The 16,128-nt window shown below is 31.3% G+C and overlaps 1 protein-coding gene across 1 annotated transcript in view; it reads right to left on the bottom strand.

Moving 5' to 3' along the window:
* Positions 1 to 16,128, bottom strand: part of Eip63E (cyclin dependent kinase Eip63E) — a 331,847-nt gene that overhangs the window by 258,326 nt on the left and 57,393 nt on the right. Inside the window, exon 2 of the mRNA XM_089597237.1 lies at positions 13,723 to 13,812. Within this exon, the coding sequence (XP_089453363.1) occupies positions 13,723 to 13,812 (90 nt within the window). The remainder of the gene's footprint in view (positions 1 to 13,722; positions 13,813 to 16,128) is intronic.

Here is a 16,128-nt window from a genome sequence, read left to right on the forward strand (position 1 = left end):
TATACTTACTAATAAATTAAAACATATTTAATATAACACAGTTCATAATCTTACTCTCAGTTATATTAATAAATAAATTATAAATCTTTTCTATTGCGTCCTCAGCAAAGTAGAAAAATATGTAAAAATATATATTAGATACAAGATATTTAACGATTAATAAGATCACTGAAGGCCGGGAGGGTACTTTGGTAAAAATCAATACAAGTCAGAATAACAAAAACAACATTTGCATACACTCATATTGTCATTCATACATATGTTACCAGCAAATTATATTCAAGAACACCTCTACATTTATGTATTAATTTATTTTTAAAGTTTATGTCTCACTGTAGTTTGGTAATGAAATAATATGTATACGTATATGTGTATGAGTAGGTTTTAGAGTTCACGAAACTTAGTAGAGTATCAGTAAGATTTTATAAAGATGGTGTGGTGTGACGTAGGATTGGGCGGTGGGGGTCATAGAAATTTGGCGTCAGACGGTGGGAGATATGTGGGGGTACTGAACGGCTACGGGGGTTGTAGGACTAATAGGAGATTTGAATAAAAAGTAAGCTAAGTCAAAATAAAGGATGAAACTACAGCATTTTACTTTTTTTGTAAGGAGGGGGGCGTTAGGGGTAAATAGATTTGTAGGAAGCTGGGTTGGGTTTTTGTAAATTTCTGTAGAATACCTTACACAAACAACTATAGAATAAAGGTAGATATGTGTATACATATAAGTGGGGCTTGTTCCCCCTCCACGCTTCTCACACCAACCACCAATCCCTTAACTTAAAATAAGAGTTGTGTGATTGAATATAATTGCTTTAATTTTAGTGATGCTCAGTATAATTTGGTATGAAACTAATATCAATAAAAAACTGACATTGTCAATCTCATTGCTTCTTATACAGATTTTATTCAATAAATCCGTAAGAAATATCGTTAATAACCATAATTAGAAGTTTATAAGTCGTACACATATCTGTTTATGTTTTTTTATGCTTAATATCTTGGGTTTTTAACATTTGTACATTTGGTTCCTTTCGTTTTACATCTTCATCGTACACTTGTTTCAACTATTGCATTCATTTCCCGTTTTTTATCGTTATTGCCATTTCTGTGACTTATAATTTCTCCTCTAACCTATGGCTAAAAATTTTGCAGTTATGTGTATGTGTATGAGATTTCTGTATTTGTATTTTTAATGACCCTAACTTTTTCTTACTCTAAGACAATTTTATGTATGAACCTTGTTTTTTACGTTCGGATTTGTAGATCGTTAGTTGTGACCACAATTTTCAATGGAGTTTTTGACGACTTTTAATTGATTATGTTATAAAATGTCCTTGCATGAAAAATTTTATTTGTAAGCAATGTACATTACATAATTATGTTATCGTTATAAAGTGGTCAGGTAGGCGCTTTTTGTATAAGTATTTGTATGCGTGCACGTGTTTCTATGATGTTGTTTCGATGTGCACAGCTTAACTGTGTATTTAATTTTATATTATCAATCATTTTTGTAGGTACCTGGAGAGGTCGAAAGGGTTCGACGAAATGTCACATATATATTGAATATATTCTTAAATAAAAAAAAGTGCTTTTTTTTTTACCAAGTTGTAGTTGATTATTTGTGTAATTATTTTTTTAGTTATATAATTATTTGTAACACTACAAATTTTTTTTTATCCATTGAAAATTGTAATGTTTTTATTATCTTGCAACTTTTTTATAAATCGTAATAATTTTGGTTTATAATTTTCTTTATTTTTCCTAAATTTTGACATTACTATGTTGTTATAAGTCATACTGCGCACGGTCATTATTACAGAAAAAAAGTAAAATTTAAATTACTTTATTATTTTTAATACTTGAAGTGAGATTTAAAACTAAATATACAATTTTTATAAAAATAACAATAATTAAAAAAGAAACTTTTTAACTAAGCTTCTGTTCCGAAAATTCCATGTATTGTTATGAAAATATTTGTATCCAAAATATATTACTTTTTAAAGTATGAAATCACAAGACTCATAAGTTAAAACTGGGTGGTAAGCGTGCGAAGCGCGCCACTAATATATATATATATATATATATATATATATATATATATATATATGTATATTAAAGGGGACTTGTGTAGACATTATTTTGTAAAAAAAGTTTATGAAGACACAATCGTACACATGCAAATGGTCCACATAACTACACATTTGAATATATTCTTAGAGCGCATGGAGTCTGCATAAGTCATTTTATATAAAGGTGTATGTATATATATCTCTTAATTTATATAGTTGTAAGACCAAATTTTTTCTCCAACTCCTTCTCGCCCCCCCCCACCCTTGACCACCCTCATGAGATATCTCTGAGAAACAGTCGCAGAACTTAGCGTGATTTCTGTAATACAGACATGCATTTTAGAAACGAATAATTAATTTTAGGAGGAGGTTTCCGTCAAACTGTGACAGTTTTGAAAAAGAGTAATAGGAGGATGATTATATACAAAAGTATTAAATCATAATTTCTTTAGTAATATTTTCATACAACGAAATGAGGTATTAATATTTGCTGTAATGACATAGAGTTTTCATAATAATTGTTTGAAATCGGAAAAGAAAAAATAAAATCATTCAAAATTTACAGAACGTGAAAAACTAATGATGTTTGCTTGACGATTTTCTTCAGAAAAAAAAATTGTTCGATACATGACGTTATTCTTAATTCTCATAATTAATACAATCAATTTGCAAAAAACAGAATTCTAAATCATTTACCAGGCGAAATAAACACTTACTACAGCATAGATCATGAAACCTTTAAAGAAATTCATAAGTCTAACGACGATCGATATTAACATAAATTTTCCACTTGAAGTTTTCAATAATATTTGTAAAGGTTCGCCACCTCATGAGCTAAATTTTAAAAATTATAGCGATCGTAATGCTGATCAGAAATTTCAAAATTGCTGACAGTTTATGTAATAGCAGGAGATAACAAGTTACAAAATTATATAAATATAGCATTGAAGCTGAATCTGTATCTGGTGAAAAAATCAGAAAAAACTTTTTATCTTAAAAATAACTTTGAATACTGGAAATACATCTTCATTACCCTTTGTTTTGTACCAAATGCCATTCTATTTAGTATTAGCACTTTCAATGACCATTAATAAATCTCAAGGCCAATGTTTTGACAACGTTGGTTTCTATTAAAAAAAAATTCATTCTCGCATGGTCAACAGTATGTTGCTTTATCAAGATACAAAAGTGAAAATATGGATTATCCATTCAAATCGATTGTGATGATAAATAAGAAATAGAAAAAAAAGTTTTAGAAGCAATTTTTCCTATTTCATTGAATTATATTCGATAAACAAAATTTACTGAACAATTTTATCTTCAAGTTTTTCTAACAATATTATGAAGATTGAAATGTAAAAAAAAACTTCCTTTTTAAAGTAAAAATTTTAGACTCATAATCACGTAGCTTATCATAATTTTTTTTGTTTCAGTACATGAACTGCTTAGAAAAAAACAAAAAAAAAAAACAAAATACTTCAGTAAACTTTACACCTGCAACAACCGTTAGAAAAGAGTTTATCACTTAAAAAGGCACCACTGAGTAATTAGCGCACGAATGAGTAGTCAACAAAAATATTTGTCGACAATGTGAAAGAGGATTTTTAAGCCAAGATGCTCTGCAAAGATATTTGAACTTATGCAAAATAAATAATTAACTCTTAAGCAATATACTTAGTCAATTTTAAGAATGCGTTCAAATAAATGCAATAAACTGTTATGAAATATAAATATACATGTATTATTTAAAAACTCATTGGTTTACACACTGTTTTATTTTCAGATAACATTGTTCAGAAGTATGTTTCATATTATTATTTCAAAATGTTATTTAAAAATAATAAAAAATTTATAACGCTATAAAAAAATTTTGTTATTTCAGACATGCGCGTAATGTCCAAGATAAGGAAGGGGTAAAGAAGAGACTAAGCAAGGAGCATGTGGGAGGGTGTGGCAGCGTGAAGAAGTGTGGGGCAGCATGGAGTAGGGTAAAGAAGTTCTTAACGGTCAGATTAAGCTCAAAAATAAAAGAAAAATAACGTGAATCGTAGGAAAGAGTGGGAATGCGTGGGGCAGTGTAGGGGAAGGTAGAGCGGGGTAGGGACGCAAATCTTAAGATATAGTAATAACGACTATAGAATATAAAAAGGTACATGTGTGTGTGTGTGTGTGTGTGTGCGCGTGCGTGTGATTGTGTGTGTATGTACATCTTTATTCTATAAATGTTTGTGCAAAGTATTATATACAAACTCTTTAAAACTCAACAAAGCCTCCCACGAATTTCTTGCAAACCTTTACCGCCACAGAACTCAATTTACTCCTAATGCCCCTTCCTACAAAAAGTGATATTCTGTCGTTTCCTCTCTTCTTTTGATTTATCTTACTTCTTGTCACAACCCCTCGAGCCTATTAGTACTCTCCACATATAAATTCCTACCACCCGATGCCAAATTTTTATAACCCCACCGCCCAGCTCCACGTCCCACCATACCATCTTTGTATGATATTACTGACACTCTACTAACTTTGGTGGACCCCAAAACCTACTGATACGCATATATGTATACATATTATTTTATCAACAAACTACGATGAGACATAAACTTTAAAAACCAACTAATACGTAAACGTAGAAATGTTAGTGAATATAGTTTGCTGGTAACATATGAATAATTGACATTGTAAATATATGCATGTGTTTTTGTTTTTCTGATTCATATTTTTTTTTACAAACGTACCTTACTAGCCTTCAGTGACCTTATTAATCGTTAAATATTTCATTTTTTATACGTATTTTTACATATTTTTCTACATTGCTCAGGACGCAAAAAGATAGACTTTGTACATTTACAATTTATTTATTTATATTACTGGGAGTAAAATTGTAAGCTGATTTACAGTAACTTAATTTTTATTAATATATGTATTAGTATAAGGTTAAAAATAAAACGTTATATTTTCTAAAAATAAAAAAGATGTGCTTTGCTTTTTACTAAGTTGTAGTTGGTTATTAGTATAATTAAATGTAACCTGGAGCAATATGCAGAAGTCTGTGTTTATTTACATCGGAGTTTTTATAATTAAAAAATAATAGTTCGGAAAAAAATGTGTCAACAAATAGAACAGATACAATGGTACATTCCGTCACGAGAGCACAAGTACAAACATGAGCACCTGAAGAGCACAGTTGTATATTGGTGCCCGAGTCACGTATAATGTTCTTTTTACCGAGGGAGCTAAATGAAAATTTGCGCCCGTGGGCACACTTTGCATCCTGTTAACTACTTTGAGCCCTAGAAAAGTACTTTGGGCCTGGAGGGTGCAAAAAATTTTTCTGATGGTGGGCCCAAAGTGATAACAAGGGCGCAAAATGTGGCCAGAGCGCACAAAACGAGAGTTTCTCTCTGTGTCTATGGTAAGAAATGGTTGTTTTCACCAGATGAGTCCTATCGTCTCCGGAGTGATTTTGCGGCCCGAGGAATCTGCAAAGCACGGCTCGAGGGACTTAAGATAGCCACGGATTGATGGCGCATACGTGGCAAATCCTATTTTTTCTACCGAGGACACACCAGCTTCTTAAAAACTCCTAAGGTAGGAAATGGTAGTTCATGTCAGATGAGTGCCATCGTCTCTGGGGCTATTTTGCGGCTCAAAGAAAATGCGAATCAGGGCCCAAGGGACGGAATGTAGCCACGGAGTGATGTCATTATGTGGCGAATCCTACTTTCCGAACTGAGGACACATCAGCCTTTAAAACACGCCTGAGGTAAAAAAATAAAAATGTTATAGACAGAAATCAAAAATGTATAAAAAACAAGCTATTTTGGCAAACGTTTTTTTTATAGAAGAAGAGAAGTCATCATATATATAATTGACTGTAAAAAGGATTATTAGAATTGTTTAAGATAGCTTTAGGTGTAATGTAACAAACATGATTTCAAATTTTTAAATGATAAAAAGCTTTTTTTCTTTACTTACGATTGACGATAAATAATGCAAAAGGAAAAATATCATTGTAATATGTAATATCAAATATAATATCTTAAATCATCATCGTTTAAATATTTGTTTTAAATCATTATTATACAGACTCAAAGCTGGTAAAAATGTTCTTTCACGTTTACAACAAAATTTTTGTCTTTCACTTTGACAAAATTTTGCGCTAGAAAATTCGCTACGTTAATTTCCTTGAGTACTACTGTTTTAATTTAGTAACAAACACTTAAGTAAAATGGAAAAGGGTTCGAAATAATTTAACTATAGGTCGACTTCACATAGTGTCTCCTAACGGCTCGGAGCGTTACTTTTAACTTTTAAACCAATTTTTTAACTTATTACTAAAGCAGAATCTTCGAAAATGTTAAGAACAGTTGACGGAATAATTTATAGTACATTTACGGATGCTACAATTGCTTTAGGTTCAGTGAAACACGATTCCAAACTTTGTTATATTTTTGAAGCAGCATGTAACGTTATGCTGCCATGCTAAGTATAAAAATTTTTTGGGTGGTTTTTAATGTCTCAAGATATTTGAGGCAAAAATTTGTGGGAAAAATTAAAACAATTTCTTATTGAATATTTTATGAAAGAAAAAGAAAGTAATGCTTCATTACATTCCAATTCAATTTTTCCATTCAAAGAAAACTGTAAAATTACCAAAAAAGCATTAGAAATAGTTAAAAGAACGTTACGTTATTTATCGGACACAAAGGTCCATTTGGGTAATAAATGAATTGTTTGAGGAGGAGATTTTAGATGGATACGTCAAGTTTTTAAAAATAAAAATAGAAGCATGATTATACAAAAAGGAACTAATAATTTATAAGTCTTCATTGTTTTGTATTCTAAAACTTAATATCAATATTCGTTCAATTGACAAAACGTTTTTAAAATTATCATTAGGTATTGCAGAAGGAAAGATTGAATTATTACAAGTGCCAAATAAATGGACAACAAACAACTAATGCTTATTCCGATATTTTTGGTAAAGATATAAACTTTCCGACAAATAATGTTAAACTTACTTCTCATAATAAATATACTTACTTTAGGAGTAATAAAATTCTAAATCACATATAAAAAGAAATAAAAACCAATTACAGCACAGATCATGCTACTTACAAGAGTGTTGATAAATCTGATAGTGATTTTTATATAAATTTTCCGATTGAATTTCTGAACAATATTTGGGATGGTTCATCATCACATGAGCTCAACTTAAAAATTGAAACAATTTTATATTGATACACGACAATGCAATTTATAAACTCATTAAAAACATGAAATAAAAAAAAACCAGCATGCCATAGCACTTTCTGACGGGTGGTGTGGAAATATTTTAACAAATTATACAAATAAAATAATTATTGAGGGAGTAGTGGAAAGTGGCTAAAAAAGGCTAGAATAAATATTAAAGCGTTTCTCAGACAATGTGTTCTCAGAAATTGTGAGGGTGCTGATGAGGGTTTCTTATAAAGTTTAAGGAAAGCTAAGCGAGAAGGTGCAGAAAATAATTTAACTAAAAATGACATGATAACCCACATAATTTGACCTTATTTACAGATGCATCTGAAGAATGGCTTAAGGGAGTTTTTAACAATTGTGAGGATGGCTTATTAGATTATGTAATTGTAAGGTGAGGCTGAGGGGGTGGAGAGGGGCCGAAGAGGGCTTAACAGATATTTAATCCAATGAAAATAAGGCAAAAATCAAAGGAATTGGAACTCATTAACAATGCAGCTGAGGTGAGATTAGGGGCTCTTAAAAATCTGGCGTGGCATAATTCTACCACGTTTTTTACATGTATCTTAGAAGCACGTTAAGTATGCATAAGTCTCTTGCAAAAAAAATCGAATGCATACATGGTAAAAAAAATTCAAGAGATCTACACATTTAAATGTATGTGTGAAAATTTATAGTAAACGTGAACTTAAATGAATTTGTAAGAAATTCGGAAAAGGAATTTTATGGTCAAGGTTTAAAAAAGACATAAAAATCTACAATATACTAATTCACGATGTATAATTTTTCTGAAATAAATTTTTATTTTGTTGCACAAATTTATTTTCTTCGTCATTATTAGAATGTATTATTTTTACAACTGTACAAAATTAAGACTTTTTAAAAAAAATATTGAAATCTTTTGTACAAGACTTGAATTGATTGGCGCAATTGAATCCACAAACGTTAAATACCCAACAAAATGCAATAATTTTCTTAACCAAAAATCTCATCAAACCTAACTGGAACCATGATTTAACCTCACTTGCAATTTACCATTAAGCGATTAAACCAACCCAAAAATAACTAAATCAACTTTATCTTCATCTACTATTTCCCGATATTATATAGTGATTTTGGAGAGTCATTCCACACAACCCTGCACCGCCCCTCCACCCCTCAGCGCCCTTTAAATAAGGTAAAAGTCTATTGGTTTTAACCTTATTTTTATTGGGTTCAATTTGTGGTTAGCCCCCCCCCCCCCATCGATCCTTTCTCAGCCGCCACACTCGATTTTAAAGAGCTCCACTTAGACCACCGCCATCCGCTCTCAGCTACCACTCTGAATAAAGTGAAATTGTATCAAGTTTTACTTTTATTTTTATTGCGTTAAATTTTTGTTTCTAAAAGATTCAGCTTCATTATTGCGATTTAAATTTAGTTTAAAAAATCATTTCAAATTCTTTGTCGATTGACCAAGGTTTTTGTTATAGAACTAAAACAGCAGTTTTCTAAAAAATTTACAAAGCGAATGTTGTTGCGCAAAATTTTAGCAAAAATTTCTAAATGACAAAAATTCAATTGTTGTAAACGTAAATTATATCTTTACCTGCTTAAAGTCTGTATGATAAAAAATTAAAGCAACTATTAAGACAGTAATGATTTTAGACAATTGGTTTGATATCACAATAATCTTTTCTTTTTGCATTATTTAGTGCCAATGTCGTTAGTAAAGAAAAAAGCTTTTTATCATTTAAAAATTCGAGGTAAAGTTTATCACGTGACACCTAAATCTTTTATGAACCATTCTGTAATTCTTTTTATAGTAAATGTTATACATATATGTGTGAGTGTGTGTGTGTGTATGTTCCTATAATATATAGAGATTTTAGAGGGTCATTCCATACAACCCCCCCGCCCCCTTCCCTCGGCCACCACTCTAGATAAGGTAAAATTCTAACAGTTTTTACGTAATTATTATTGGGTTCAATTGTTGGTTAACCCCCCCTCCACTTCTTCAACCCACCTCTGCCCACCGGCTCGATTTTAATGGGCCCCCCACAACCCCTGATCAACCCTTCTTTTAAATAAGGTGAAACCTTATCAGTTTTAACTTTATTTTTATTGGGTTAAATTATTGTTTAGCCCACCTTCCGCCCCCTCTTAATAACTTTATAACCCAATAACCAGGTAACCAAATAAGTCTCCTTTATAATTAAAAAGAACTTTCTTCAGCCTTATATTAGCAACATCTCTAAATAAAGTAAAATTATATCAGTAATCATGCCATTTTTATTTTGTTCACTTTTTGCACCCTAACTTTCAGCTCTCCTTACTTTTTTTAAAAAAGCCTCTCATTCCTCTCATAATTTCTAAACAGCCACTTTCACTACTTCTCTGCTCCACGTTATTTTTTCTTATTCGAATGTTATTTCATCATTTATATGTTATTTATATGTTATCATTATTTTAGCTGTATAATTTGTCAGCACATTTCTATACTGTCAGTTTTTACCTATTTTTATTGGGTTAAATGTTTGTATAGTCCCTTTTTGCCCCCCTTATAACTTTATAACCCAATAAGTGGATAATCTAACACAATTATGAAGAACTCCCTCCAGTAAGCTTCCAGCCGCATCTCTAAATGAGGTTAAAATATATCGGTTATGTCATTTCTAGTTATATGACCACCTTCTGTCATAGGTCTCCTTACAGTTTTAAGAAAGCCCTTTATTTCTAGGGCATTAGCACATTTTCACACCAGCGTTGAGGTAGTGCTATGACACGCTGGTTTTTTTTCTTAAATTTTCTAAAAGCTTATTAATTGCTTTGTTGAATATGTATAAGAACATTACATCTTCTTTTACATCTATTCTTAACCAATAACAACGAATAAATTTGAAGAATATTTAAACCATGGACATTGCTTGTAGCTCTATTCTCCACAAAAAGATAGAAATCATATTTATTGAAATACATCAAATAATGCGTATCGTCATGAAACAAAATCTAAGTAATAATTTCATTGGTTTAATACATTTATTCATTATTTAAATGAACTAGGCAAGACTATTTCGAACAATTTAATACTTTTGCTAATGTAAAGAAATTAAATTTTTCTTATCCACTTTAGATTAGTGAACGTCAAGAATTTCTTTCTAAATAATATTTTTTATTTCCAAATAATCAACTTGTTCTATTTCAATATAAATTCCATTTTTACTTTTGCATCATGATAACGCGACGTATAATTGACCATGCGAAAACAGTGGATTTTGTAAAATATAATCCAATATTATTAAAACTTTGGCCTTGAAATTTATTTATAGTCATGGAAAACGTTAAGACTAAAGTAAATTAATTTTTATGTAAAATACACGGTAATAATAATGAATTGGAAAATGTTTTCTCTATTAAACGAATATTGATATTACGTTTTATAATATACAGCAATGTTTAAGATATGACGATTAAATACTTTCTTGTACAATTATGCTTTTACTACTATTTTTTGAAACTACAAAAATCTGTCCAAAATCTTTTTCTAAAACAATTAATGTATCACAAAAATGACTCGTTGTATTACATAAATCACGTAATATTTTTAACTATTTCTAAGGCTTTTTTCGGGATCATTGAAGTCTTGTCACATACCATTTGATCTACTTCTTTCAATTTTTCTTTCAGTTGAAAATTCCAAGAACAAACGTTATATTTGTTTAAGTCTAACCGTAAGCGAAATTTTCTGACTGGTCATTATTTTAGAAAGTAATATTGATGCTATACCAGTCCATTCCAGAGATAACATTTTTTTTCTACGAGAAATGAAATAATGAATTTACGTTTTATACAGAAATGTTTTCCTGGATCTCCTGAACTATCACTCAAAAAAATTTTATTCTTTTCAATAACATATAGTCTTCAAAATTTTTTTCTATCAGTTCTTGTTGGGCTGGGTAAACAGAATTTTCATATCATTTGTCTTCTAATTGTAAAATTTCATTTATATTTTGTGACATAGCAAACCGACGTCACAGTAGAAGTACATACTTAGCAAACAAGAGGAGAGGCAATACGATGCTTACTAACCCTGCCTTATCCAAAATCCATGTACCTTCTCTTTACTATGGGCATCACGGCCAACACTCAACCGAGCGCTAAAGTTGGTGTGTGCATGTGTACACTGTAAAAAATGCTGTAGTAATATCACTAGCGGATAGTGACTTTTTTTACTATCCTGAGCACAGTGATTATGATATCTGATAGCGAAAACTATGTCTTGAGCATCCTAATTTCACTAGCAACGTATTGATATTACTATCCACTAATAAAATTAATATGCTCAGCATAGGTAACAGTAAGACCTTTGCTCAGCATATCAATTTTACTAGCTGCATGATAAATACAATCGGCTATTAAAACTACAAGACGGTGGAGATTCTACGTTCCGATAGTGAAAATAAGTTTAACATTCCTCGGAAAAAATACAAGATAATAGTAATATTGCGCTCCGATGGTAAAAGTACATTGATCCAAATTGCACGAGATAGTAAAAGTAATATCTAGTACTAAAGTTACATGCAGCTATTACTCTTGATGGGGGTAAGGGAATCTCGCATTGACTACATTAATGTACATGTATATTTCTACCTAATTTACGGTTCGTGCTTCGCGCTCTCGCACTATAATCAATAATTGTGATAAGGATTAAAAGTTAATTTATCATCAGTGCTCTTACAAATTTGTAATCAGTAAGTATTAGATATATTGTACATATAGCGAAAGCATTCTGGAAAGTAAACACTTTTCAGGTTATGTATCATTTCATGACATCGTGGGTATACACCTTAGTAGACCAATAGCTAAATATTTCGGATCTCTACAAATCATCACGTTTCGCAATTGTGTCTGAAGATGTGTCTGTAACGTGAAGAAATAAGAACATAACCCCTTTAGTGAAAATGGAACTATGAACAGTACGATAGTGCTTCTCATATGCAAGATATGACTTTTACGCTTGGGATAGTAAAATTACTACACGATCGCCAAAAATTTCTGAAGATTTCGGCTTCACTAAAAATTACTATCTTGACATTTAATTTTACTATCCGGAAAAAACATTTTACGAACCGATAGTAAAATCCCTATGCTGAGCATAGGTCTTTACTTTGCCTTTGCTGAGCATAGTTATTTTACTACAGCATTTTTTACAGTGTACAAACGCATACATGTAGCTAGGGCATCGATGCAGCACGAATCTGCGAGCCAGCAGGAGGAGTACTCTCGCTCTTGTCTGCTTACCGTCGTGACGTGTTATTCTGAGGCGATCATATTTCGTTGGCGTGCGTTTCCTCGGGCATGTGTGAAAAGTATTTAACATTGTACAGCATCGAGCGGCAGCAGGGAGATGTCGCAACGACTACCTGATGGCGACTTGGGCTACTGAAACAACCTACATGCACGCGCTGCCAAGGGCTATTGTGTCTGAGTGTCGATGCCTTCCCGTCGGATCTCTCGGTGTTTGCATCCAGTGCAACTGTTCACACTTTTGCAGCGGTAAAACAGTAGGCCCATTTCCTTGTACCCCGTCTCTACCACGTGAGCATTGTACCGAGCAGCAACTGCCAAACCTGTACCAGTAAGTCGAAGGTTATATCGAATTAGACGAGATCGGATAGTTAAGCAACGGAATTCTGTATGTAGTAATTGCATTTAGTTGTTTGAAAATTTAGAGAGAAATTTTATGTTAAAACATTAGTGTCTTCCATTATTGTTTATTAAAGTGCCAACTATCCAACTCATTCCTTCAGTCCTGTAATGAAATAACCACATGCCATGCCTTCCAACTTAAAGGTAAGTGAGTGAGGCACGACATGTTACAATTTAAAAGTGCATGATTTATGTACTTTTTCAGCTTCACAAGGCAAGCCGAAAAAATGAAGTATTTAACTGATATTCAAAAATTGCGAGGTTAGTTCACGGAGCGCGCAGGGGACGAAGCCTCACTAGTATACATAAATATTTAATAGATGTTTGACCAAGAGATGATAAATGTTTAACATTGTCAAAATTTTTTATGCAATTCCATTTCTTTTGAAAACATTTCTGGAGATGAATGAAACCGGAAAAAAGGATGCCCGAAAAACGATGATATACCTGAAAAAAATGCAGATTTTACTTAAGTTTACCTTCTTACAGTAAATAAAATTTTCATCCTAGATCTTAATAAGTACTTTAAGTCAGACTTAGTGAAAGTTAATATTTAAAAATCCTTACCCACATGACTATTAGTAAGGATTGCAAAATTTTTCATTTAATATTTAGGTCAAATTGAAACAGCATAAGGCAAACACAACATGTAAGAAATTATTTTAAAAACTTACATATTATAAGCATATGAATTAGTAAATTTAACGAAAATATAACTTACTCAATCGTCCAAAGCTATGACTTAGCCTTTTTTTTAATTTCTGTACTCTACTTAGGGCACCAGTTTTTTTTTCCCTCATGTTAACGTGAACTAAAAAAACAATATTAATTATGAAACTGTTAGATATTGATAGATACACACGGACTAGCTTTATTTGTGAACCATAAAATCTAAGTTTACATTATATTTTATTGCAATCATTTCCAATATAACAGAAAAAACTCTTGAACAAATCTAGGCCAATAGGTAACTCTTTGTTAAAAATTAGTATTCCAGAATTTGAACTTAACTGTCCACGGATTAAGCTATCTGTGTGTATGTAAATGGGTTACTCCTTTTTTCATTATATTACTATTCGTATATTATTATGTATACATGAAAATTATTATATGAATAAAACTATTTACAATCGTTATAAAGTAGTAATAATTATCATTAAAAGATATTACAACTACAAAATAAGGTACATGTCATACATAAGCATCAAACAGGTTCTCGAATACAGCGATAAAGCTACTATATTCGTCTCAAATAATAGTTTTAACAGTGATATGGTCATAGTTCATCACAGCGATTTTCTTACGAATACAAAAAGCTTGTAAACAACTTCATAAATAATTTTCTTTACTTTACACTTTTTATTAATTTACATTTTATTTTATCACCTTTAACAGTTGCAAGAATGAGAAATTTTAAAAATTGAGTTGTACTTTATTCTACCCTATCCTCACTCAGAAATTCTTAGTCAATGCAAAAACTTTATATAAAACTGTTTACAATTTAGAAAATGTATAACTCTAAGAGGAACGAAGCAAATGATTGACATGAAAACAATTTTTTTTAAATTCATTTTAGAGGACTGTGTTTTTGTCACCAAGGGAGAAAGTTTTGCACCCGTAGTCTTGATGGAATATTAATATTGGTTGACCTAATTCAATTAGAGACTTCTTTTACTCACTCTAATGCTATTAAAACTTTCTAAATTTCACTTTTTATGCCTGTCAGCTGTCCACTAAGGTTCAAGTCAATTTTTAACTCCCGCATCCTTTGACTAAATTATACATGTCAGGCATAACGTATTGGCATAAGTGAGATACAGCAAAAAAAGACGTTTCAGCAACAACAGAGAGCAGAAATCGCAAAAATATCTTTTCTGGCTACAAATCTATCAAAGCATTAGGAAACTTCGAAAAAGCAGTACCAAACAGCGATGGATAAAAGTAAGTTATTAATAATATAATTATAACTAAAACTGTTAGGGTGATCTTAAAAGTTCTGTATAATTAAATAAATTATTTCAATTTAAATTATTAGGAAAATATAATAATTGACTTCATCCACATTACTACAACCAAAACTTGTTATCGAAATGAATAGAACGAATAAAAGGGACAAGGGACCTGCGGAGCAATATCTTAGTGTAACAGGTAAAAAATAAGATTTGACACTTAAGAAAGAATTTCCCCCTCCAATAAAAAACGTCAAAATACTTTACTTCAAAATTTATATTTTTATGGCTTCATTGTTATGGTGGGCCCTTTTAACGGCTATGAAAGCATAATATAGACCGATGTTACGCCACCACCCCTTAGTATACTACAAAACTCGTTTTTCCGTTTCTAATTTGTTAATTTCGATTTAAGAGGGTAATTAATTATTAGCTAAAAGAAATTTTTTTGATATTGCAAGATTTTCTTGGTGAAATTTTAAATCAGCCAATTGAATACTATAGAAAACTAACGTATAAATAATTGCATTTTTTTGGGGGAAGGGATCGTGAGAGTGATAGTTGAAATATTGGCCCAAATGAGTTGGTTTTAAGGTACCAACTGGTGATAATTGAACAACTAATCTCCATGTTCAGTTACAGCTCGAAAAAATTAATTTTATTGTTAGTTGCTTCCTTAACTGTAAATTGTAAGTCACTGTCAAATTTATTAAATAAATACAGAGTGTAGTTAATTAGATGTGTCAAAAAAAAAGTTAGGAAATCATCACGTACCTGTAATAAAATGGTACTTCAAAATCAAGAACATTTTAACATTTTTCTTCTAGGAGTCCCATTACTGAGTCACACAACATAGAGCTAACAGGACTACCAATAGTCGAACCAAAAGTTTCCTTAGAATATAAGTAAATTTGAAATTACGCACACGGCGCGGCGCTACGACGCTAGGAATTAAGCATGCGTAGAAGCTCTCGAGTCGCGTGATTGATACATGTTGGATGACGATACGTATATTTAGTGTATAGATAATTTTTGCTAAGAAAAGATGCCTCATGTATTGGAATTACATGGAGTATTAATATTAATAAATTCGGTGGTTCCGTTGTGCATGCGAGAGAGTGCGGACGTGTCGAGAAAGCGCTCCGTAGGAAAGAGTAATTAAAAAGGAATTAAAGTAA

This window comes from Copidosoma floridanum, unplaced genomic scaffold (assembly GCF_036245765.1).
Source record: "Copidosoma floridanum isolate Cflo_tuat_1 unplaced genomic scaffold, Cflo_Japanese_pri ptg000031l, whole genome shotgun sequence".
In the NCBI taxonomy this organism is placed as follows: domain Eukaryota; kingdom Metazoa; phylum Arthropoda; class Insecta; order Hymenoptera; family Encyrtidae; genus Copidosoma; species Copidosoma floridanum.